This window comes from Solea senegalensis, linkage group LG5 (genome assembly GCF_019176455.1).
Source record: "Solea senegalensis isolate Sse05_10M linkage group LG5, IFAPA_SoseM_1, whole genome shotgun sequence".
Classification (NCBI taxonomy): Eukaryota; Metazoa; Chordata; class Actinopteri; order Pleuronectiformes; family Soleidae; genus Solea; species Solea senegalensis.
The window spans coordinates 12,921,856-12,942,852 of record NC_058025.1 but is presented as its reverse complement, the minus strand read 5'-3'; the positions used below and the strand labels follow the sequence as shown (position 1 = coordinate 12,942,852).

The window sequence follows — 20,997 nt, the reverse complement described above, 5'->3', positions numbered from 1 at the left end:
ATAAGTGACAGCTATTCTTGAGTATTATTGTGATTAATGACTATTTTGACAGAGAGGTTGCGTTTCAACAGTGAAAAATAAAAGTCAAAAATAAATAAATAAAAATAAAGTCAAGGACAAAATACTAACATTTCTCTGGTTTAATTGGCTCGCATCACAAATTCATTCACATAGACACCTATGTGTATGTGCCTATGATAATCTTATCAAAACTGGCACAGAGAGAAATGTTAACACTGTGACACCAAATGGATTTAATGATTTCAGCGTGAGATGTTTCTTGAGTAATCTGTTAAAGACTTGTGTTTGTTTATTTTTGATTAGTGATGAACAGACAGAGTGGAGTTTGTTCTGTTGAGTCTCAAGCTAAATCATTTGTGATTGGTCCCTGCACCTAACTGGAACCAACCATCAGCTGTGAGCTTTAAACCTGCACAACAAGGCAATCAGAGATGGCAGACTTCACCCCATTCATGCAACAAGCCTCTGTCGGCCTATATGTGTAACAGACTCTGTAGAGCATCTGACTGCAGTGTATTCAAATCCACATCAGGGCCAAAATCCTTGGGCAATGTGTGTGTCTATCACAAATTCTAACAAGCCTCTGTTGCTCATAGTGCAAGCAAGTGCACAGACAGACACAGCCACCAAAAACAATACTTCACTCCCGCTCTGTGTTGAAACACCTAAACCAGGGTTTCTCCTGCTCCAACACACCTGATTCAAATGAACAGCTCGTCATTAAGCTCTGCAAACAATTAACCCATTTATTTGAATCAGGTGTGTTGGAGCAAAGAAAACACCTGAAACATGAAGGGCAGTGGGTTCCCAGGACCAGGATTGAGAAACAGTGAGTTAAATAAACCAGATTATTTTTGTTCTTCTCACTTTTCTTACTCAGGGTAAGGTTACTTCATTTCTCTTAACAGTATTATTAATAATTGCTTCAATTTAAATGGTCAGAGTGGGCTTCTGTTATGAGCCTGGAAAGTAGATGTGTAGAGACATACAGTACAGCCACTACAACAAAGCATAATTCTCCTTTTAATATATAATATTTTTACAGCAGTTTATGGGAAGGGGAAGTATCAAATATGTCAGGTTTTTCTTTAAAAAATTTGACACTGGCAGAAACATTTATTTTGATGCATCATTTTTATTTTTTTGCAATCATTGACCCCTCTCCATTTTGCAAAAACATGCAATATGGTAAATTGGTCGCTCTAAATTGACCATAGCTGTGAATGTGAGAGTGAATGGTTGTCTGTCTGTCTGTATGTGTGGCCCTGTAATGGACTGGCGAACAGTCCAGGATGTACATGCCTATACCCCCATGTGAGTTGAGATTGGCACAGCGACCCTCCGGCGGATGATATAGTGGTAGTTAATAGATGGATGGAAGTTTTGTGAACATACTGGCCTTTAAAGGGTTAAAATCCCAAAAATATTATTTGATATGTTTATTTCAGGGTGAAGTAATTTTAAAGGATTGACTCATTTAAAGTGGAAAAAAAATTAATATATAATTTTTACAGCAGTTTTTGGGTTGGGTGATGTTATCTGCCCTTTGGGACAAATTTGTCAGAGTTAAATGATTACAGGACAGAACTGCAAACAAAACAACAAACTATTTTAGTTGTCAGCATTTTTAGGCAGTTTATTTGAAAAACACATACAAAAAGATCATATACAAGACAATAAATAAAAAAGAGACAGAACAGTTTGGGTTAAGCTATGCAACTTTTTGCATCATCATTAGTAATAAATACAGTACAAAATCCACCCAGAGTGAATCTAAAGATTTTCCACAATATTCACTGATCATGTTATTCTTCATTATGATTTAGCTATTGCTTTCATATTATTGATACATACTTCTACTTTTCTATAAAATACTCAAGATCATAAAACATTGCGCAGTTACAGCAAAACAGCAGTGTGTTGTACAAAGATGGCCACTTCCCTTTTTCACTGGCAGGTTAATAATAATAATAATAATAATAATAATAATCGACATTGTTGTTTTTTTTCAGCAGCAAAGAAACATCTGAAATATTCAAGAAGGTACAGCATCATATTAAACACATCTACAGAGCTACTCCCACATACACATAGGAAAACCTGAGAAGGACATGCATTAAAAAGCTTGTGCTTTAAGTTCTACTGTTCATTCCGGTTCATCAGCTTGAGTTAATACTATGGCTACTGTCCAGTTCGCTCTGGAGTTATGGGGTACACTGTGGAGGGCGTGGGTAAGGCCAGTGAGAGCACGAAATCAAAGAAGAGTAGTAAGACCAGCCAGCTTCATTCCAATCCAATACATGTTATAATAATTTGCAGGATTAGTAGAGTATTAATAAGAAAATGCACACCGAAAACATAGTTAGCTTATTATACCCAGGTGTAAAACACGCTATCTATTTATTGTATAACCACAGTACACCAGAAGTTTGCTCGATAAGATCAATGGCTCAAGTTAGCATGTTACATACTTCGGAAAAATCCCACACAAAAGCGACTGCCAGCAATACATAAGACCGAAAAAAGAAATACAGCTCGTAATAATGAGGATCCTAAAGTAATAATAAGCACTAAATTGAGATCCAGATATGATTGAATATCACAAACATGTTCAAAATAAAGCGGTGAAATGTCAACACAGTGGCTGATTATGGGGGTGACAAAGCACTGACGTACAAGAGAAGCAAACTAAACGGAGACGAGAGGGAGTTGCTCCCCCGTCGTCTGCTTTTGGATCAAAGCAGGGATGATATTTCTTCAATAAGAAGAGAAGAATTATGTAAAGAACGCAAGAGATGACATGAATGGAATGGAATCCAGATCAGCAGCACCATGCTGGCTAGAAAATGTCAGTCAATTTTTCAACAATTGCCTTAATATTTTTTTTTCCTCCTTGAAAAAGAAAAACACACACGGCATGCAGAAGCATCCCCACCGACCAATGCATAATGAGGTATTCTTTTTTTTTTAATATTTTGTGTTATTTTAAATAAATATATTGATTAAATTGCAAAGTTATGAGATAGAGACATTAAATATTCCACCACAATAGCTAGCTAGCTACAGTTAGTAATAAATAATGATTGTTAAATACTTAAGGCATCTTTAAATCACAGCATTCTATGTGAACTAGCGAAACCTCCATTTTCATCCATCTTTAGTTTTTTGGATGGAGGTTTGGATACGAAAAGAAAAAAGGAAAAAAAAAAGCAACACAAACAGTCAAGTCACCCTCCAATTATACACAAGAAAGCATGAAAATACTTGAAACTGAGAAAGGAAACACAAAATCTAGGACAAAAAACCCACATCACCAAACCAAAAAAAAAATCAGGCAACTCCATATAGTGCATTTACAAAACACAAGCTACGTTATAACAACAATAAATATGTTTTTGCAGCATTGCAGCTTTTTCTTCACTATGGTTAAAATGGACATGGACTCGGCATATTAGTGCCATGTCCCAATTGGCATGTGAGCAACAAAGTACAAGTAACAAACAGAAAGAAAGGAGATGGCAGAAATGAAAGACACTTGAAATAAGAACTAAATGTTAAGAACAATTGTTTGGTATTTTTCAAATGGATGGCTTTTTCTCCCTTTCACCCTCCTTCAAGTGAACGACACCGACATGGTTCATGCATGATATTGAGAAAACGGCTTCTATCACTGAACGCATCACAGTTGTTCTAGCAATACCACACACTACGACCATGGGGGGAGAGAGGAGGGGGTTTGTAGGGACACTCATACACATTCTAGCACATATCACAGGCAAACTAGTTTGTATTCTCCCTGTAACACCAGACAGTCTTTTTTTTCTTTTTTTTTGTTAATCAAACAGTGGGAGCAACTTAGATTGAAATGAAAGGAGCTGATTACACAACAGAGGCAATTCACTGTATATAGAAATCACATGTGCTTGTTCGATAGGCAATAAGGTTCTGGTAATAGGTGAGACAAAAATGTCAGATTTTTACTTATTCAACTCTGATGGCAAGACTCAGGCAGGCACTGCATCCTTCGGCCCATGCCGGCCCTTTCATGATCACGGTCATGATCATGAGTGAGGCAACACAGAGGAGTTGCTGTTAGACAACGAGCCACTGAGCAGCTCTTTGTATCCTCGTCACAAATACTGGGAGAGAAATGCTACGTTTGTGAGGGGTCGCTGTCTAAGGGCAACTTTTGTTCAACTCTGGAGGGAGGGAGAGGTGGAGGGAGGTGGATATTGGGTGCATTCTTGTCCTCCTCTATGAATGAGTGGAATCACCAGAGTCATAGTATATGCTTCACATGCACAGACACAGTCCCCGTTTCTACTGCTCCACAATATTAACGACACAGCCCAAGCCTGCCATACAGCATGCACATCCGAGGCCTCCGCTCTAGATAATAGAGGCCCCGACTACGACACTACACAAATCACTGGAAGCCATGCCTGCAGTTAGCGGGTTCAGCATCAAACTCTGATGGCATCTACTAACTGTAAATCCAAAACCGTGTTAGACAAGAAAGAGGGGGGTGGGGTGGGATTTGGCCCTTTTTTTGTTGTTGTTTTTTTTTTTGCTCTTTCTCTTGTTGCCTATGATGATTTAACACACTGAATATTGTCACTGTCAGAGCTGTACTCACCCTCTCTGTAGGTTTATTTTTCACAAACATAGTTCTCAAAAGGCTTTTTGCTTGCTACACAACACTGTTACTCTGTAAATACTTATTCAGTACTATACTCCATTACACCACAAGCATTCAGCTACAAGAGTTCACACCAAACAACCTCATGCTAATCATTTGATAATGTTCTGTACAGATGTGCTGAGGGCTTGGGCAGAGTGCAGCTTAAAGGATTTTTCACAGGCCTGGGAGAGTGGGGGGGGGGAGGTTTTAGATGTTGTGGCAGAGAAATGGCCTAAATGCACCACACTTGGTGGAGTTGGGGAGGTTGGTAGTCGGAGTGTCCTCTGTCCCTGTCTGTCTCTCTATCTGTGTGGTTGTATGGAGAAATGTACACAGGCTACACATCTGACAGAAACATGTGACGCCTCAGCACATCTGTTCACACGTGTCCTCTGCTAACCTTCACATCCAGTTAAGTCCATTCAACCAACCTTCAGTCCAGCCAACTCATCTGTGCATCAGCTCCCCCCCAACCCCCCCGCGTCCCTCGCTGTGTTGTAGGTGAGTGTGCTTGGTTGATCCCTCTGTCACAGCTGTCTCAGAAGGCAGGCTCTTTGAGTGATGTGGAGGAGGGAAGAGGGATGTTTGGCAGAGCTTGCCCACCCAGATGGGAGGCAATAGAGAATTATAACAAGACCCAGATCCAAAGCTGCAGGAAATGACCGGAGCTATCAACTGTCGGGGGTCAGCTGAGTCTCAATGTCCACTCTGCAGATGGGGCATTTCCTGCTGGTGGCCAGCCACTGGTCCACACACGCCTGGTGGAAGAGGTGCATGCAGGGTAATCTCCTGCAGACACACAGAGGGGACACGGTCAGTATTTTAAAATAAATGTACTTTCCTAATATGCCAACTTATCAAGCTGTACCCTATAAATAATGCAATATTTTTGCATTCAGGTGTTTGATGTGCAAATCAGAAATGCACATAGAAACCTACCAGTAGAGCAAGGACAGATATTCATGTGCAGAATGGAACAAAAAGAGAGGCACTTTTCTCCCTACAATTCAATAACCAATTTAAAATGATTTTAAAGCTGTGATTTTAGGTAAAAAAGCTTGGTAATAATCACAAGTGACACAGGAAAATGTGTTACACTGATTAAATACCTGCTTATTATCAAGTTTGTAGTGTCTGAAAATAATATCTCAAACATTGAGGGCCATTTCTGTCCAAAGGTCATAATGTCAATAAACCAAATCGCTCAAAAGGTATTGCTAATAGTTTTGTTCTAAGCAAACATTGACCAAAGTGCTGCACAGTAAAATAACATGAGAGCAAATACAGAAACAACTGCTTGGTTACAACAAACTGAAGGCCTCGGAATTATTGATGGGCATGTGATTCATGGCTCCTGTCGTTTCAAGTTTCCAGATTGTGTCGAGAATAGATGCAGTTGCTGCTCTGTGGTTTACATTTGGCCGACGTCTCGGGTGACCTCTGGTGATCACATTACGCTTCAGAGCTCACAGTTGATTTTAACCGTGTGGAAACTGTGGCTGCTGCCAGAAATGCACATTCGGATTTGACAATGAAGTTTGAAAAAGAATCGTGTCGGCTATTTATTAGGGACAGTTTGTGGTTGTTAGGAGGTCACAGGATTCATGTTTTCTTTCATTAATCTATAAGAAAGATTCCCAGGTCTTTAGATTCCCTGCACAAACGACTTATTCGACAAGCTCTGAGTAATTACTGTAGATAAATTCTCTTTTGAAAATAACCAAATTCTTGAAATAAGTGGCTTTGCGTTGTTGGACACACATCTTAAGAGTTGTGAAATGCTAATGTTTCCTTCAGGCGGAATTTTCAAGATGAGGCGCTGGAAGAAATCCTGTGATGGAATTGGGATGGGAAGCTTTGAACTTCTGTGTCAGAACCAATTTAGGTTTAGAAAGTGCTTTGGCTGCATGGAGTCAGTGTCAGTGTGTATGTATGTGGACTTTTCCCCCCCCAAACAGCCATAAAAGTACATTAAGCGCCAACACTGTGTCTGAGTCCTCTCCACTGATGAGCCACAAACGTGGCAAACGAGTAACATCAGGGATTTTGAGGCCAATGTAAAATTCGCACAGCACGAGAGTATAAGCAGTCTACAATCTAGTGATTACAACTGACTGAGCACATGGCATCGACAGGAGATTTACACAAATTCAAATCTCTTGATGGTGCTTGTCTCTTGATGGTCTATTTGTCTTGGAACCACACATATCTCTATCAGAACATAATTTCATAGTAATCCATGCAGTAGATTAGGACATTTCACTCAGATTTAAATATACATGGAAAAGTCTGGATGAAGTCAGCAGCATTATTATTATACTTTGGGGACTGAAAATTAATGCCGATAGAAAAATGATAGAGTGATGGAAAGCTGCATGTAGACAAATGGCAACCAGTCGTGACATCACCCATAAGCATCTGAACTCGTTTGAAGCCTTGAGATTCACGATTGGGCCAGCACCACTTTGCACACGTAAATTCACACACGCCCCCTCTGCGACCAGGCGCCCATCTGTCAATCACACATTATGTTCCTCTAAATAGATCCATTTACACTGTTCCGCTTTGTGAAAGCTGCCTTATGCAAAGAAGGAAATAAGACTTATTTTCTCCTGTTGTGGGGGTCGCCATGGTGGCGGCTATGCGATATATTGTTCCTTACAATATATGACAACATATACTTGCAGTATATTGTTTATATCCTTATTTTATAAACGTATGGTTGTACCTGACATCCTCTCCATCCTCCAGCATTGACAGACAGATGGTGCACTTCTCATCCGTGTCCAGCTCCTCATCATCAAGACACATCTTCAGGTCCTGGGGTATTCTCTGCAGGGGTAAGAGCAAACAGGATTTAATTAAAATTACTATTATTATTATTACAGCATGTCAAGCAGCTGACCGTTTTGTTTATGCCATAGGTGGCTGTGAGTCAGAACATTAAAAAAAAGGAGAAAGGAGTGACCCAATCATGTTTCTCTGATAGGCATCAGGGGGAAAAGACTCAATTAACTTCTTCTCTCCCTTGATGTAGTTGATGATTTGATGCTCCTTTCTGAGTGTTTGGGTAATGTTCAGTGTCGACTGTTTTAATTCATTCCACACATATCTAGAGAGAACTGGATGAGTCATCTTCCGCCCTTAAATTGTGCACAATGCAAAACCATCAAACTAATATGTATGCTCATGGAAATCTTTGATTCTTGACTCTCTTTTGACCTCTTGACCCAACACTAACTTTCAACATTACTATCTTTTAAAGAAACAACCTTACCTTTTTGTACTTATGTGGGAAAGTGAATCTCTCTATAGTAGTTTGTACCGCTCCTCGATTGACGCTGCCTAGTCTGTCCTCAAGCTGCAGAAGCTCCTACAGAGGAAACAACAGGAAAATAAGTCAAAAAAACAGGACAACGTGCATGTTTGTAAATAGCTCAAATGCCACATAGACTATGTAGAATATATTGGTATACAGTAACAAAATCTATAGTTCAAGGGACCAGAAACTGCCTCTTAGAAAACAACTTAATCAAATGAAAACAAATGTCACGAGATCCAAGACAGCTGGACAATTTGAGGCATCTGGAACCCAGAGTTACTGGAAGCAAGACAATCATTTACACACTCAAGCCTGACCTGCACTTTGGTCACTAAGAAAATGTGATAAATTAGTGTAGACTGGTGTGTCTGCTAAGGAGAGTGGAGAGAGGGTAAGAGGCAGCACTAACCTCGTAGCTCTCTCTCACAGCAGACGCGTGGCGGGAGGGGTTGAGACTCTGCAGAGCTAGCAAATGCAGCTGGGGGTATGGGTAGTTTCTGATCTCATGGACAACCTGGGAGATGACAGATAAAAGAAGCTAGAGTCAGCGCTGCAGTAGTAATCAGGAGGAGAAAAAAACAAAAGAAAGAAAGCATGGGAGCACAGGTCATCCCCGGTGGTTGGGCACTGAGATTAATCTCAGAAAACCAGGGGAGCATCACTGAGAGTTCACTCAGACGATCATGGCTCACCACTTGTGTTGAGGCATTGTTTCGAGGGAAGTGGTGCATCCTAGGAGAGGACAAGTAGTGCTGATAGTGCTGTGGCAGTGGATGGATGTGATACTGGTGAGGGGGTAGTCCAGCATCTACACTTAGATCCCTGGACAGAAACGGAAAAAGGACGCAGAAGAGTCACCTTTTACTGTGTTTTTGTCAGAGCAACGATGTCCCTTTAAAGCCACAGTATTACCCAGGCCATGTATCTCAAAAAGAGATACTTCAGAAAAGGCTCTGAGATACACTGAAATATTTTGGCCTAAAATCTAAATTTGTACCATTTTTGTTTGCCATTGGTATCAGGCCATTATTAGTATTTGTTAAGCAGTTTTGTGTATCGTTTGTTCTTAATAAACTGTCATATTTTATTAGATGGAGGAAAAAGAAAACTTAATGGCCAAATAACATCAGCATCATATTTCGGCCTTTGATTTCTAAGACTGATATCGGCAATGACCATAGCAAAACCAATATCAGTCTATCTCTATCTATTAACTTATTATGTTAGTTTTGCCAGTTTAGTTTCTAATAAGAGTTGGTTTGCTTTGTTTTGAACCCTTCTCCTTATTATTAAACCCATTTAATAAGGTGATCGTGTAGTCAAACCAAAGCATGATGACAATATACAGCATATACATTTTTTCCAATTAATAAGAGATATGAAGTTCTCTTAGTATGAAATCTGGACCTGCAGAACAATGTGCTATTGATAAAAATGCTGTTGCACTGGTATGATTAGAGGTATGTTGCCTACCAGTCTGTACCCTCAGCCAGGTAGCGGGGCTGTTGCACCACAGGCTGAGGTGGGACATGGAGAGGTGGAGCAAACTCGTAGCCAGGCCGTAATCTGTGGGGCTGGTGAGGAACTCTCTCTGGGGTGCGTCTACTAAGACACATAACCAGGCATTAAAAAAAACATTATGGACATTTGTAAATAGACCCATATGCCACAACAAAGACCTTTAGGGTAAAAGACACTACAACACTGACAGTAAACCTGTGTTGATACCTGGAGGGTGGCAGGATGTGTCGGTGCTGGGCCTCGAGGATCTGCTGCTGGAGGAGGTATTGCTGGTGTAATGCCTGAGGTAGGAAGGGAGGGGCAGGGATGTCCTGGAACTGGGGAGCAGGTATAGGATTGAGGGTTGGGTGGAGCGGAGGGCCATGCTGGTGGCCGGGAGGCGCCAGGTGGGGGTTAATGCCTGACTGTGGCTGCCCTGGGTGGGGCATGGGGAAGTCCATGGGCAGCGGGGCCTGAGGACCTAACTGGAAGTGCCGGCAAGAGGTAGCATGGCTGTGCTGCTGCTGTTGCTGCTGTTGCCGGTTGAAATGGGATCCTGTGGAGGATAAGCAGAAGTCGTCAAGCACTCGTTGGGAGAGAGTAGTTGGAATTAATTGTGGGTGAAATGTGATGTCACTGTTTGTGTCTGTGTGTGTGTGTGTGATATAGCATGTTAATGAAGCCCTATCTCTTACCTAGGGTGAAAAATACTTCTGTGGGGGTGGGAAAATGATGGTTACCACAAGTACCATGAACATGACAACCATTTGCGGTGCCGCATACAAAGCATGAGCTTTCATTTCTTTTATTGCTTTTTCCGAACTCTGGATTGACTCCCGGTCTTCTGATTCACAGAGCAGATGAACTCTACCAGTGTAAGGTCTTCAACACAACTGGGTTGTTGTAAACGCCGCAGCTGACAGCAGGTCAGTGCACTCATGCAAGTAAACACTAAGTACCAGGCTGTCTGAGATAAAGATATACTGTAAATTACTGTCTGGGTGCCAAGTCTGTCTATACAATTCCTTCAACCTTCAAAATAAAGGTGGACAATAAATAAATATCATTAAATACCCTCACAGGCCACTTTATTAGGTACACCCATTGAACTGCTTGGTGACAAAATATCTAATCAGCCAACCACATGGCAGCAAATGAATTGAAATTGGGATTGTAAACATGGTCAAGACACCCTGCTGAAGGTAAAATCAAGCACTGGAATGGAGAAGGTGAAGGAAGCATGGTTGTTGATGCCAAATGAGCGTGTCTGACTTTTTCAGAATCTGCTGATCTACTGGGATTTTCACACACAACCATTTCTAGGTTTTACAAAGAATAGTCTGAAAAAGAGAAAATAAGGAGAAATAATTTCCTATGCAGGACTGATAAAGGACTTATTTATTATCAACCTGGTGCCAGAGGTCAGACGAAAATGGTCAGCTATAACCAAGATATGCAAAAGACCATCTCTGGGCATGTTAAACCTTGAAGCAGATGTGTTACAGTAGAAAACCACACCAGGTGCTTCTCAAAGTAGTGTTGTGTGTACCTAATAAAGTGACCACAGATTGTGTACGTGCTTAATCTAACTCTTACATATACACTATAGCTCTACAAGTTTTTTCCTCCCGTCTAAACATTCAGTTTAGAGGAAATAGCTTGAATGCTTTACTTTCCCCAACCACAGCTATTTGGCAACTGCGCAGAACAGACTGCTGACAAGAATTAACAGAGTAAAAGACAGGCTAGCTTGTGCTGTGGTGCAATATGGTATTAATACTGTGCTTTGGCTGAAAAGACCTTTTTGATTGTAGGAGTGAGACACTACAGTGACAAATTTAGCTTTGATTAGAGACCTTTGAGGAGATCTGGGCTAAAAGAAGGCATTGCAAGCCTGCAGTGAAGCAGTGAGTTCTGTGTTTCATTATGTCCATTTGGCAGGAAATGAACAAGAGAATTTAAGAGAAATCTGCTAGTTTAGACATCAACGTTGTGCAGTTCTTACTGGTGATCAAAATTCCTGTACGGCTTGAGTTTGATTTGCTTTGACAGAGCAAAATACATGACGAATTATGGTGTAAATAGTGGAAATTGTTAAAAAAATCATGTGGCAAAGTCTACATTGCATTTACTGGGAGTACGCTTGAGAAAGGCAGTATGATTTTTAACACACCCACGAAAGATAAGCAGTATGGCTTTCCAGCAGTATTTTCATCTTAAGAGGTCGTCAGTGTAGCCGGGCAGACAACAGATGACCTTGCTGCCATGGGTCAAAGGCTCAAGTCTAGACTTTAAGTAGCACACTGCGTTTTCAAGCATCTCAGTGAAAACGTTCACCATGAACGACAGCAGATAGACTCATTCAGGCCTTGTGATGGAGGAAGCGTGGAAATCGTCTATCTTTGTCACAGCAGGAGAGGAGGTGGGTGGGGGGTGGAGAGGGGGCAGGTAGGGACAAGGGAGAGGGAGGACAATAAATGGAAATCAGCAAGAAGCACACTGAAGGTTAGGAAAAACACTATATTCTTTATTGAAAAATATTAGTATATGTGAAATTTGTGTATTTTTTCCCCTGTTTTGTTTGTAATCATAGTATAATTCCATGCAACAAAAATAAACAACATAGACTGAAGGCAAGGCCCACCATGCTCCATATAGGGTTAAAAAGAACAAAAGCGGCATCCAATGAGCAGACGTGTTGGCTACAGCACATGATTCCAGTACAGCAGGGTACATCTTTACTACAGAAAGATTACATTGGATTTTTTACTAGTCAATGTAGAAAAACAAAAAAACAAAAAATTATGAATCATAAATGTGACCATGCATTGAAAAGTACTATTACCAGAACAAAAGGTAAAGAGAGACCACAACCAAACAATAAAAGACGTTATTACTAATAGAGGATCTTTTAGCAGTGCAGGAAAATAGGCATCCCTGTGAAATGGATAGCATTTTGGCCTTATGTTAGTGGGGGAAAAATAGGGAAGTGATGAACCACCAGTGAGCATGTTTTGATTACTTGTTTCATTTGCCCATTAAACGGCAAACGGCCCTGACAATTCAGTGTGATTCAAAGCTTGAAATTTGCAAAGGGAACAAAAAGGATTACACAAAAAATGAAGACAGTTATGGCAGGTTGTTGTGTGCAGGTGCAGTGTACCTTCAGTTCACTTAAACAGATGACATTTACGACATAAACTGCCTAGCCAAAAAAAAGTCGCCACCTAAAAAGATTTTTCACCACGGGACGTGTCTATCGACATGGTTGTTTGAGAAATAAGAAGCTACTCATTGCACCCGTTAGGGTTAAATAACTTGTAGCTAGCTGAAAGATTATTGCCCATGCAGTAATTATCCAACAAGAGGCTCTTACCTATTTGCTAGGTTAAATTCAGGTGGCGACTTTTTTTGGCCAGGTAGCGTATGCTGCAATGCTGACTTTAACAATACAAAATGCCATGCATGTGGCTCCAATGTGCATGCTTGCTTATTTGTTTGTTTGTTTGTTTGTTTAGTTTTTTTCAACAATCATAGGTCATTTTAGTCACGTACATTGCACCTTGTGTGAAGAGGAGGCGGATGAGCCGAATTCTGGTGTTCAATGATGCAGTGCAGTGTTTGAGATCATGCAAAATGTATCCACTTTACAGGAATTTACAGCATGTTGTCTATCACGACTGGATGGGAGGTACACAATGACATTCAAAACTAACTGCTACAGCAATTGACAGAAAAAGACAAAAAAGGTGCTCTGGTCTAGGTGTTAGCTATTGTTTTAGCTTGACATGGAAAAGTCTATGGCTGAATACATCTTGGGAAGGGGGAGGGTGCTTTTTTTAATACCAATGTCGTCTTCTGATGGAAAGAGGAAATGAAGAAGGGATTCACAATACAGCTAAATGCAGAGAACAGGCAGAGGCCACGCCACACCACACAGCAGCAGATGATCATTAGCTACACAATGGGGGGACGACAAAGATCTGATAAATGCAGAATGTAGAGCCAGCCTCCATACTATGAAAACAGGGAAATAAGAACAGAAATAAAAGCACAATGAAATCACTGATGCCACTGTTGTGATATTAATGTTACACTGTAGCTTCATCACTGTTTAGCTTGTGACCGCACACAGTTCTGTTTGGTTCTATTTGCAATTCAGTCGCCAGCTTCAGACAAAACTGCTGCTGAATTGCCAATTAGAAAATGAAAAGGAGAAAAATAAAGTGAGTGATGCGTTGATGGGCTCGGAAATGCACGCTCTCCCGGGACAAACGGTTGTGTATCGATTAACCCACTGGCCCAATTGACACGGATAATAATAATAATTAGTGAAAACACGGCGAGCGACAGCAGAAGCAGATGATCTTCAAATGACATCATCCGTGCTCAGATAAGCTGACTGGCTGGAAAGGCTACGTCTATTTTGCGGTATTTTGTGCACCGGATAGCGGCTGGAGGGGGTTGGGGTGAATAACAATGCATCGTAATGCGACTTGGGGGAAAATCGCACGACTAAAATGTATCTCGGGTCAATATCGAGAGTCTATGCTGGGGTTGCGGATTTAACCGCGCGCCCGTTGTGTGCGATCCTTTGTGAGGACCGTTCACGTTCCAAGACATAGACTGAGCCAAGCAGTCAGTTAGCTTATCTCCAACAGCGGCGGTGGTGTTTTAATTAGACGCAATTACACGCGGAAAACTAGATAGTTCGGTGGTTTACATTAATTCCATCTAAATTGAAACGTTATTAAAGAGGCACGTTCGCGAGTAACTCGACCGTTGTTGGTTGCTGTTTTTTTTTAAAGCTAGCTAGCGCGAGCTAAGCCGACGGCTAAGCTCCAGCTAGCTAGCCAACAGCTGCAGTGAAAATTAAGATAAACAGGGCACATGTTTCTGGACATCGGCGTGAATATGAATTAATACAGTACCTCGGTTTCTTACTGAGCCGAATACGGGAAGAACCAGATATCCGACATGCACTAACACCATCCTGGGATCCTTATCTTATGATTCCGCTGGGTTATTCGGAGAGATGGAGTAGTAGTAGCCCATGCGGATCTACATTCAGGCGGCTGGTTGCTGCTGGCTGGTTACGAGCGCCACGGGCGAACCATACGCATCGACTGTCTGACTCGCCTTGGCTGCCGTTGACCAAAGCAGACATGTCGTTTAAGGTGCGGGACACAAGAGGGCGATGTTGCAGCGTTAGTCACCTCCAGCTGTTTGAATGACATTGAATGACATTTACACAATGGAAATACTTTCTTTTTCCAGTTAGGAAACAAAGCATATAATTGCATTCGGCTCCGATTAAGTGAAGGGAATGAAGCAATTTAAGAGAGTTGTTTATCTTGATTTTGAAACGAATAAAGTGAGAAGCAGTGTGAAATATAGATCTGTTTTCAGTAATGAGCTGACTGATGAATTAAAATTCTTTAAACGTTTACTAGTCTCAAACTCGGGGCCCGCGGGCCACATTCCCCTTTCAATTTCATTCGGCCCGTCACTTAATATTAAGTTATTTCTGTGTAGTTTTTTATTACTGGATTCATTTTGTGAAATATCATAAATATTATTTCTATGTCTTTTTCTCAAAGTTTGAATTTTGTTAATTCAAGTGGACCCAGGTAGACCCTCTGCTTTAAATATAACATATTGAAGAAAAAATATTTAGAGTAATATGTCTTTTTTTGGGGCCACGCGGTTGGTGTAGTGGTTGGCACTCACTTGGTCAAAATTCCGATGGTTGCCATGGCCACACCCTTTTGAATCTGTGAGACCTTTTGATAACTTTTCATCTTTGAAGTGTCCACAACCAATTTTTATGTTGCTATAATTAACATGCTTAGATAAACTCGTCTATTTACAAAACATGCAAATGATTGGAAAAAGATGGACGCCAAAACTCCAAATGGATGACTCCCTGTTGTGTTGGGGCCATTAGACCCCAATAGACTTTTTTGTTCGATTTGGCCCGTGACATGTTTCCAGTTTTGGTGCAACTTAGTTTCTGCTTTGTCCTACTGGGTTTCACATTTGAGGGCACTGCTGAGCCATTTTGCACCACTTTTTTGTATTTTCCTTATTTTATAAAACATTGTTTACGAGTTCTGCTTTCATCTGTTTTTTTCAGGAATATTTTCTGGCCCTAAAAATAAATGTTTTTTAAAAAAAGAAAGAAAATACTGGCTGATGGGTATCATGTATGTCTGGCGACCAGTGTCGTCTTCCTGCCACCAGGTGGCAGAGTTGAGTCGTCAAGCAGGAAATGTGTCATGAGTGACATAAATAGAAGAAGAGTTCATTCAGCCATTACATTCACTCGCAGGCAGTGGTGGAGGACAGGTCATTAGCAACCCGACAACATGCTATCCGTGAGAGTTGCAGCAGCTTTGGCCAGGACCCTGCCAAGAAGGGCCGGATTTGTGAGTATTTATTCAAACCACTAGCACACATACTGCGTGGATGCATCAATTCCATTAAAATATCGGTGTGAACCTTGTGGGCGTGAAGGGTAACGTTAACGCTGCAGGCCGCTAGCTAGCTAAGTCGGCAACCATTGACGTATGCGGCTTTTTGACGGCACTAGTCTTTATCGTCGATATTGTGGTGCTATTGATCTTTCAATTCTTAAGTCAATGTGATTGTTTCAGTTACCCTTGTAAATCGGCAGCCATCGTCATTGCATCAAGCTACGTTAAACTTAGCACGCGTGCTAGTAAGTGTAGCTCTCTGCTAACACTTCATTTAGCCATGCTCTGAAGGTCAGAAAGCCTGACAGCGCATGTCCTCTTTCTCAGCAATCCGACTTTCAAAGTGCACATTGTGTGAAGCCGTTGCTGCAGATGTAATGACTGAACTGTCTTTTTCATGCAGTATTTCTTTAATGAAACTGATCTGACGTTGAACGCAGGTGTCCAAGGCTGTACCGGCCGCTTGTGTTGGGGTCAACCACCTCCACACACACAGACCATGGCTGCAGAAGACAGGTGAGACAGACAACAACCCCAGGACACACACTCTATCCTTCAACTCTGTCCAGCTCCTGAATGTCACTGACGGAGGTTATCGATGTAACTTCGTTTCCAGAGTCATTGCTCTTCATAACCCCTGTAACAATACTCTAGAGTCGTGCGTTGAGAACCATCAGTACAGTGCAGTTATTCTTCAAAAAATCTAACATGGATATATATATATATATAGTTTTTTTTTTTTTAATAATACAATAATGCAGATAAGTGTGACCAAAACATATTTCGTTTTGACAGGTAGTAGTGTGCTTTTCTCCCATATAGGGTGATTCAATATATGTGGTGATACAGGAGGTACAGAGGCTACCTATTATGGAGTGATTAATTAATCTAGCAATACATCTTTAATTACATGTTGGAAAAGACAATTTGCCACAGCTGACCTGCAATTAAATATTTTCATGAAATACCAGTTTCGTGTTTTTGTGATGCAGGAAACATTATAGAACTGCCTACCATTACTGTTGGAAACAGTTAACCAATATATAGACAATAAAAAATTAAGTATCATATTTAGTGAACTTTTAGTTAAGACTGAAAATTGGCTATAGACTGGCACATTAATACAGTTGGCATGTTGCAATTGTTTTTGTGGGTTTTTTTTTTAATCAATTAACAGTTGCTCCCCTAATATTGTGGAATAACTGTCTCATTTGTCTCAAAGCCTGTTTGCATTGGTTCAAATTGAGCCTATACATTTGCTTGCGAGAATTAACAGAATATCTGACTTTAGGGCTACTCCATTAATCTGTTTAATTGACTAATGTGAATTCATGGTGTAGGACGTTATTTTTATGAGTTTCTCATTACCATTACCCCATACGAACAAGATAACGGCACACATAATAGGCTGCTTAAATATGGCTCCGTCTCCTCAGTGACATGGAACTGGTTCAGTTTTGTAGTGTCAGACGTCAAGCAAGTCACTGCAAACTTTGTTTAAATGTTATTGTGATTATAGGTAACAGTCAGGGTTTTTTGTTTGTTTTTTTATTACTTGTTTTGAGTGATTTCTTTTTCATTTGTAATATGTGTTCTTTAAGTTAAATGTCCTATTTCACAGGCACGGCTGAGGTGTCCTCCATCTTGGAGGAAAAGATCATGGGGGCTGATACATCTGCAGACCTGGAGGAGACAGGACGTGTGCTGTCCATTGGAGATGGTATTGCCAGAGTGTACGGTCTGAGGAATGTCCAGGCAGAAGAGATGGTGGAATTCTCATCCGGTCTGAAGGTATGGCTAAAATTAGGTTTTAATACAACATATACCTGAATTGCTCATATCTTGAGTTTCGCTAAGTTCTAACTTGCTAACAAGTTGTCTTTTGTTATTTCTCCAGGGTATGTCTCTGAATTTGGAGCCTGACAACGTTGGTGTTGTGGTATTCGGTAACGACAAGCTGATCAAGGAGGGTGACATTGTGAAGAGGACTGGTGCCATTGTGGACGTTCCTGTTGGCGAGGAGCTGCTTGGCCGTGTGGTTGATGCTCTGGGAAACGCTATTGATGGAAAGGTTATTTGAGATTTATTTTCTTCTTAATGAGCAGCAAATCTTAAAAAAATAAGTATTGTTTTATTTTTTGTCATACTCAGATATTAACTGTTAAACTTGGTGGCTATTATTAAATTGAACCAGGACTTTGCAGTCGACTTGGAAGAAAAAAAGAAATCGTGCTTTCCAACTAACAAATTCCTATTTTTCTCTACATTGTTACAATAAGTAGATGAACTTCATGGCTCATTAAAATACATGTGGGTATTTTTCTCAGGGTCCTCTTGGTTCCAACACCCGTAGACGTGTGGGTCTGAAGGCCCCTGGTATCATCCCCCGTATTTCTGTGAGGGAGCCTATGCAGACTGGAATCAAAGCTGTTGACAGTCTGGTGCCCATTGGTAGAGGCCAGCGTGAGCTGATCATTGGTGACAGGCAGACTGGGTAAAACCTCTAAATTAGAGAAATGTGTTTATATGGTTTAAAAATATACTCATCTTGTAAAGCTTAAGTCCTTGTTAGTGTGTGCTTAAATGATTAAACAACTTCCCTCTCCAGCAAAACTGCCATTGCCATTGATACAATCATCAACCAGAAGCGCTTCAACGATGGAACTGAAGAGAAGAAGAAGCTGTACTGCATCTACGTCGCCATCGGACAGAAGAGGTCCACTGTTGCTCAGCTGGTCAAGAGGCTGACTGATGCCGATGCCATGAAGTACACCATCGTGGTCTCTGCCACTGCCTCTGATGCCGCCCCTCTGCAGTACCTGGCCCCATACTCTGGCTGCTCCATGGGAGAATATTTCAGAGACAATGGCAAACATGCCCTCATCATCTATGATGATCTGTCCAAGCAGGTGAGGCTCCAACCACTGTCAGTCAAAACTATGTCAGTAATTGAGATGATAGAATTTAGTTAGATGGTATTCCCACATGCATTCCTGGTAAATGTCCTTTTTCTCCTCCTCAGGCCGTTGCCTACCGTCAGATGTCCCTGCTGCTGCGTCGTCCCCCAGGTCGTGAAGCCTACCCCGGTGATGTGTTCTACCTGCACTCCCGTCTGCTGGAAAGAGCTGCCAAGATGAACGACAACTTTGGCGGCGGCTCCCTCACTGCCCTCCCTGTCATTGAGACCCAAGCTGGTGATGTGTCTGCTTACATCCCCACCAATGTCATCTCTATCACAGACGGACAGGTTGGTCTTGTTCTCCTCATGGTCTTCGTCTATCAACTGTTCTGTTTTATACGGTTTTCTTTACTATCTCAACCTGTTGGCTGCAGATTTTCTTGGAGACTGAGCTGTTCTATAAGGGAATCCGCCCAGCTATCAACGTTGGTCTGTCTGTGTCCAGAGTAGGATCTGCTGCTCAGACTAGAGCCATGAAGCAGGTAAGTTCTAGCTTTGAAAACATGCAAAACGTGTTTAATGCAGTAGTGGGCTACAGGCAACAATTTAATAACAAATTTCCCCCCACATAGGTGGCTGGTACCATGAAGCTTGAGCTGGCTCAGTACCGTGAGGTGGCTGCCTTCGCACAGTTCGGTTCTGACCTCGATGCTGCCACCCAGCAGCTTCTGAACAGGGGAGTCAGGCTCACTGAACTCCTGAAGCAAGGACAGTACTGTGAGTGTTGTGGGGGGTTTTGTGCCACGAGTAATTGTACAGTTGAAATTGTCCTACATTTAGACCACTAAACTCGGACTTTCCTTCAAGGTCCCATGGCCATTGAGGAACAGGTAACAGTCATCTATGCTGGTGTCAGAGGTCACCTGGACAAGATGGAGCCTAGCAAGATCACAAGGTTTGAGAAGGCCTTCCTGCAGCATGTCCTCAGCCAGCAACAGGACTTGCTTGCCGCAATCAGGTAAGACATTTCTTGCTGTAATGTTTGATTGTCCTTGGACAAAAATATTGGATGTGTACAGTTTTTAACCCATTGTCCATGTTTCAGGGCTGACGGCATGATCTCAGAGGCATCAGATGCTAAACTGAAGCAGATTGTACTGAACTTCCTGTCCAGCTTTGAGTAATGGATAGCACTTCCTGATCTTCAGTGAGCTCCCTGTCTTTGTCCCCATGCTTATATATGTGAACACACTGAAGGCCAAAACCTCCATGTACAGATTTCTTCAAATAAAATTTTACAACCCTACTGTGCTGTAAAATTCTCCTGGTTGTTCACTTACGTGCAGTAAGTGTAGTGTTTGGGTTTGTGCCCTCGGAGCACAGATCAGCAAGTCATTCGAGTAGGACATTCAACACCTTCTATTTAAACACATCAAATGTGTGTTTTTATTGTTAAAAAAATAAAAATACCATGTTAACATGTATAACATTACACATTCAAGAGTCATCTGCTTAGTGAGTTGAGTTTCAGGAGGGTACATTAGTGGTATTAAATGTACAAGTAGCTGTTCATTACTGGTTACAGAGATTGTGAAGAGTCAAGGGTGGGCCTGGTTCCTCACATGATTTAAATGATGTGGTAAAATGTTTGATACTATAATAAATTCTGTGACCCATCCACTGTCCCTATGTCTTGTTTGAGACCTGAGAGGAAGTATTTACTGGTCTGCGTGTCCTCATATCTACATGGATGTACTCTTTACCTTTGCAACAGATTGATAATCTGGCTCTAATGTCAAGAAAACTACACATACCAGCCAAATTGTTATGAGATTGTCAATTGTGTTAAAAGTGTTGTTTTTCATTTGAAAACAATTCAACTGGAATGATTAAACATTTGTCTAAAACAGAATTTGTAGAGCAGCTGTCTATTGTGAGCAAGTGAGCTGACACTTGGATAGTATATAACTGTTAAGGAGGTATTCTGTGCATCCTCCAGTAGGTGGCCATAGATCCCACAAAGACAACTGAGCTGCTCTGCTGAATCAAGTTTCATCTTTAGTACTCTGATCGGGCTTTGATACACTGTGACCCTGAG

The 20,997-nt window shown here is 41.3% G+C and overlaps 3 protein-coding genes across 6 annotated transcripts in view; 2 read left to right on the top strand and 1 right to left on the bottom strand.

The window, feature by feature from the left end:
* Positions 1-20,997, top strand: part of commd10 (COMM domain containing 10) — a 721,199-nt gene that overhangs the window by 477,242 nt on the left and 222,960 nt on the right. The window lies entirely within an intron of this gene.
* On the bottom strand, positions 1,631-14,700 carry rnf165b (ring finger protein 165b). Of its 3 annotated transcripts, XM_044026045.1 has the most exons (9): positions 14,456-14,698; positions 11,698-13,541; positions 9,753-10,080; positions 9,498-9,629; positions 8,717-8,846; positions 8,434-8,538; positions 7,980-8,075; positions 7,431-7,534; positions 1,631-5,491 (listed from the first exon to the last, which is right to left on the bottom strand). In XM_044026045.1, the coding sequence occupies exons 3-9, from the start codon at positions 9,983-9,985 to the stop codon at positions 5,374-5,376; spliced, it is 918 nt and encodes a 305-aa protein (XP_043881980.1). In that variant the 5' UTR covers positions 9,986-10,080; positions 11,698-13,541; positions 14,456-14,698; the 3' UTR covers positions 1,631-5,373. The 3 variants fall into 3 exon arrangements, with proteins under 3 accessions (XP_043881980.1, XP_043881977.1, XP_043881979.1); XM_044026042.1 differs by lacking the exon at positions 11,698-13,541 and having other exon boundaries at positions 14,456-14,700; XM_044026044.1 differs by lacking the exon at positions 11,698-13,541 and having other exon boundaries at positions 9,498-9,626; positions 14,456-14,700.
* Positions 15,831-20,575, top strand: LOC122769481 (ATP synthase subunit alpha, mitochondrial-like). 2 transcript variants are annotated; one of them, XR_006360432.1, is made up of 12 exons: positions 15,831-15,952; positions 16,441-16,516; positions 17,622-17,791; positions 17,898-18,071; positions 18,328-18,494; positions 18,609-18,909; positions 19,023-19,247; positions 19,334-19,441; positions 19,532-19,676; positions 19,767-19,917; positions 20,005-20,283; positions 20,317-20,575. XR_006360432.1 is itself a non-coding variant. In XM_044026034.1 (11 exons), exons 1-11 carry the CDS (start codon positions 15,893-15,895, stop codon positions 20,081-20,083), a joined length of 1,656 nt encoding a protein of 551 aa, XP_043881969.1. In that variant the 5' UTR covers positions 15,831-15,892; the 3' UTR covers positions 20,084-20,575. The 2 variants fall into 2 exon arrangements, 1 of the variants encoding a protein (XP_043881969.1); XM_044026034.1 differs by having other exon boundaries at positions 20,005-20,575.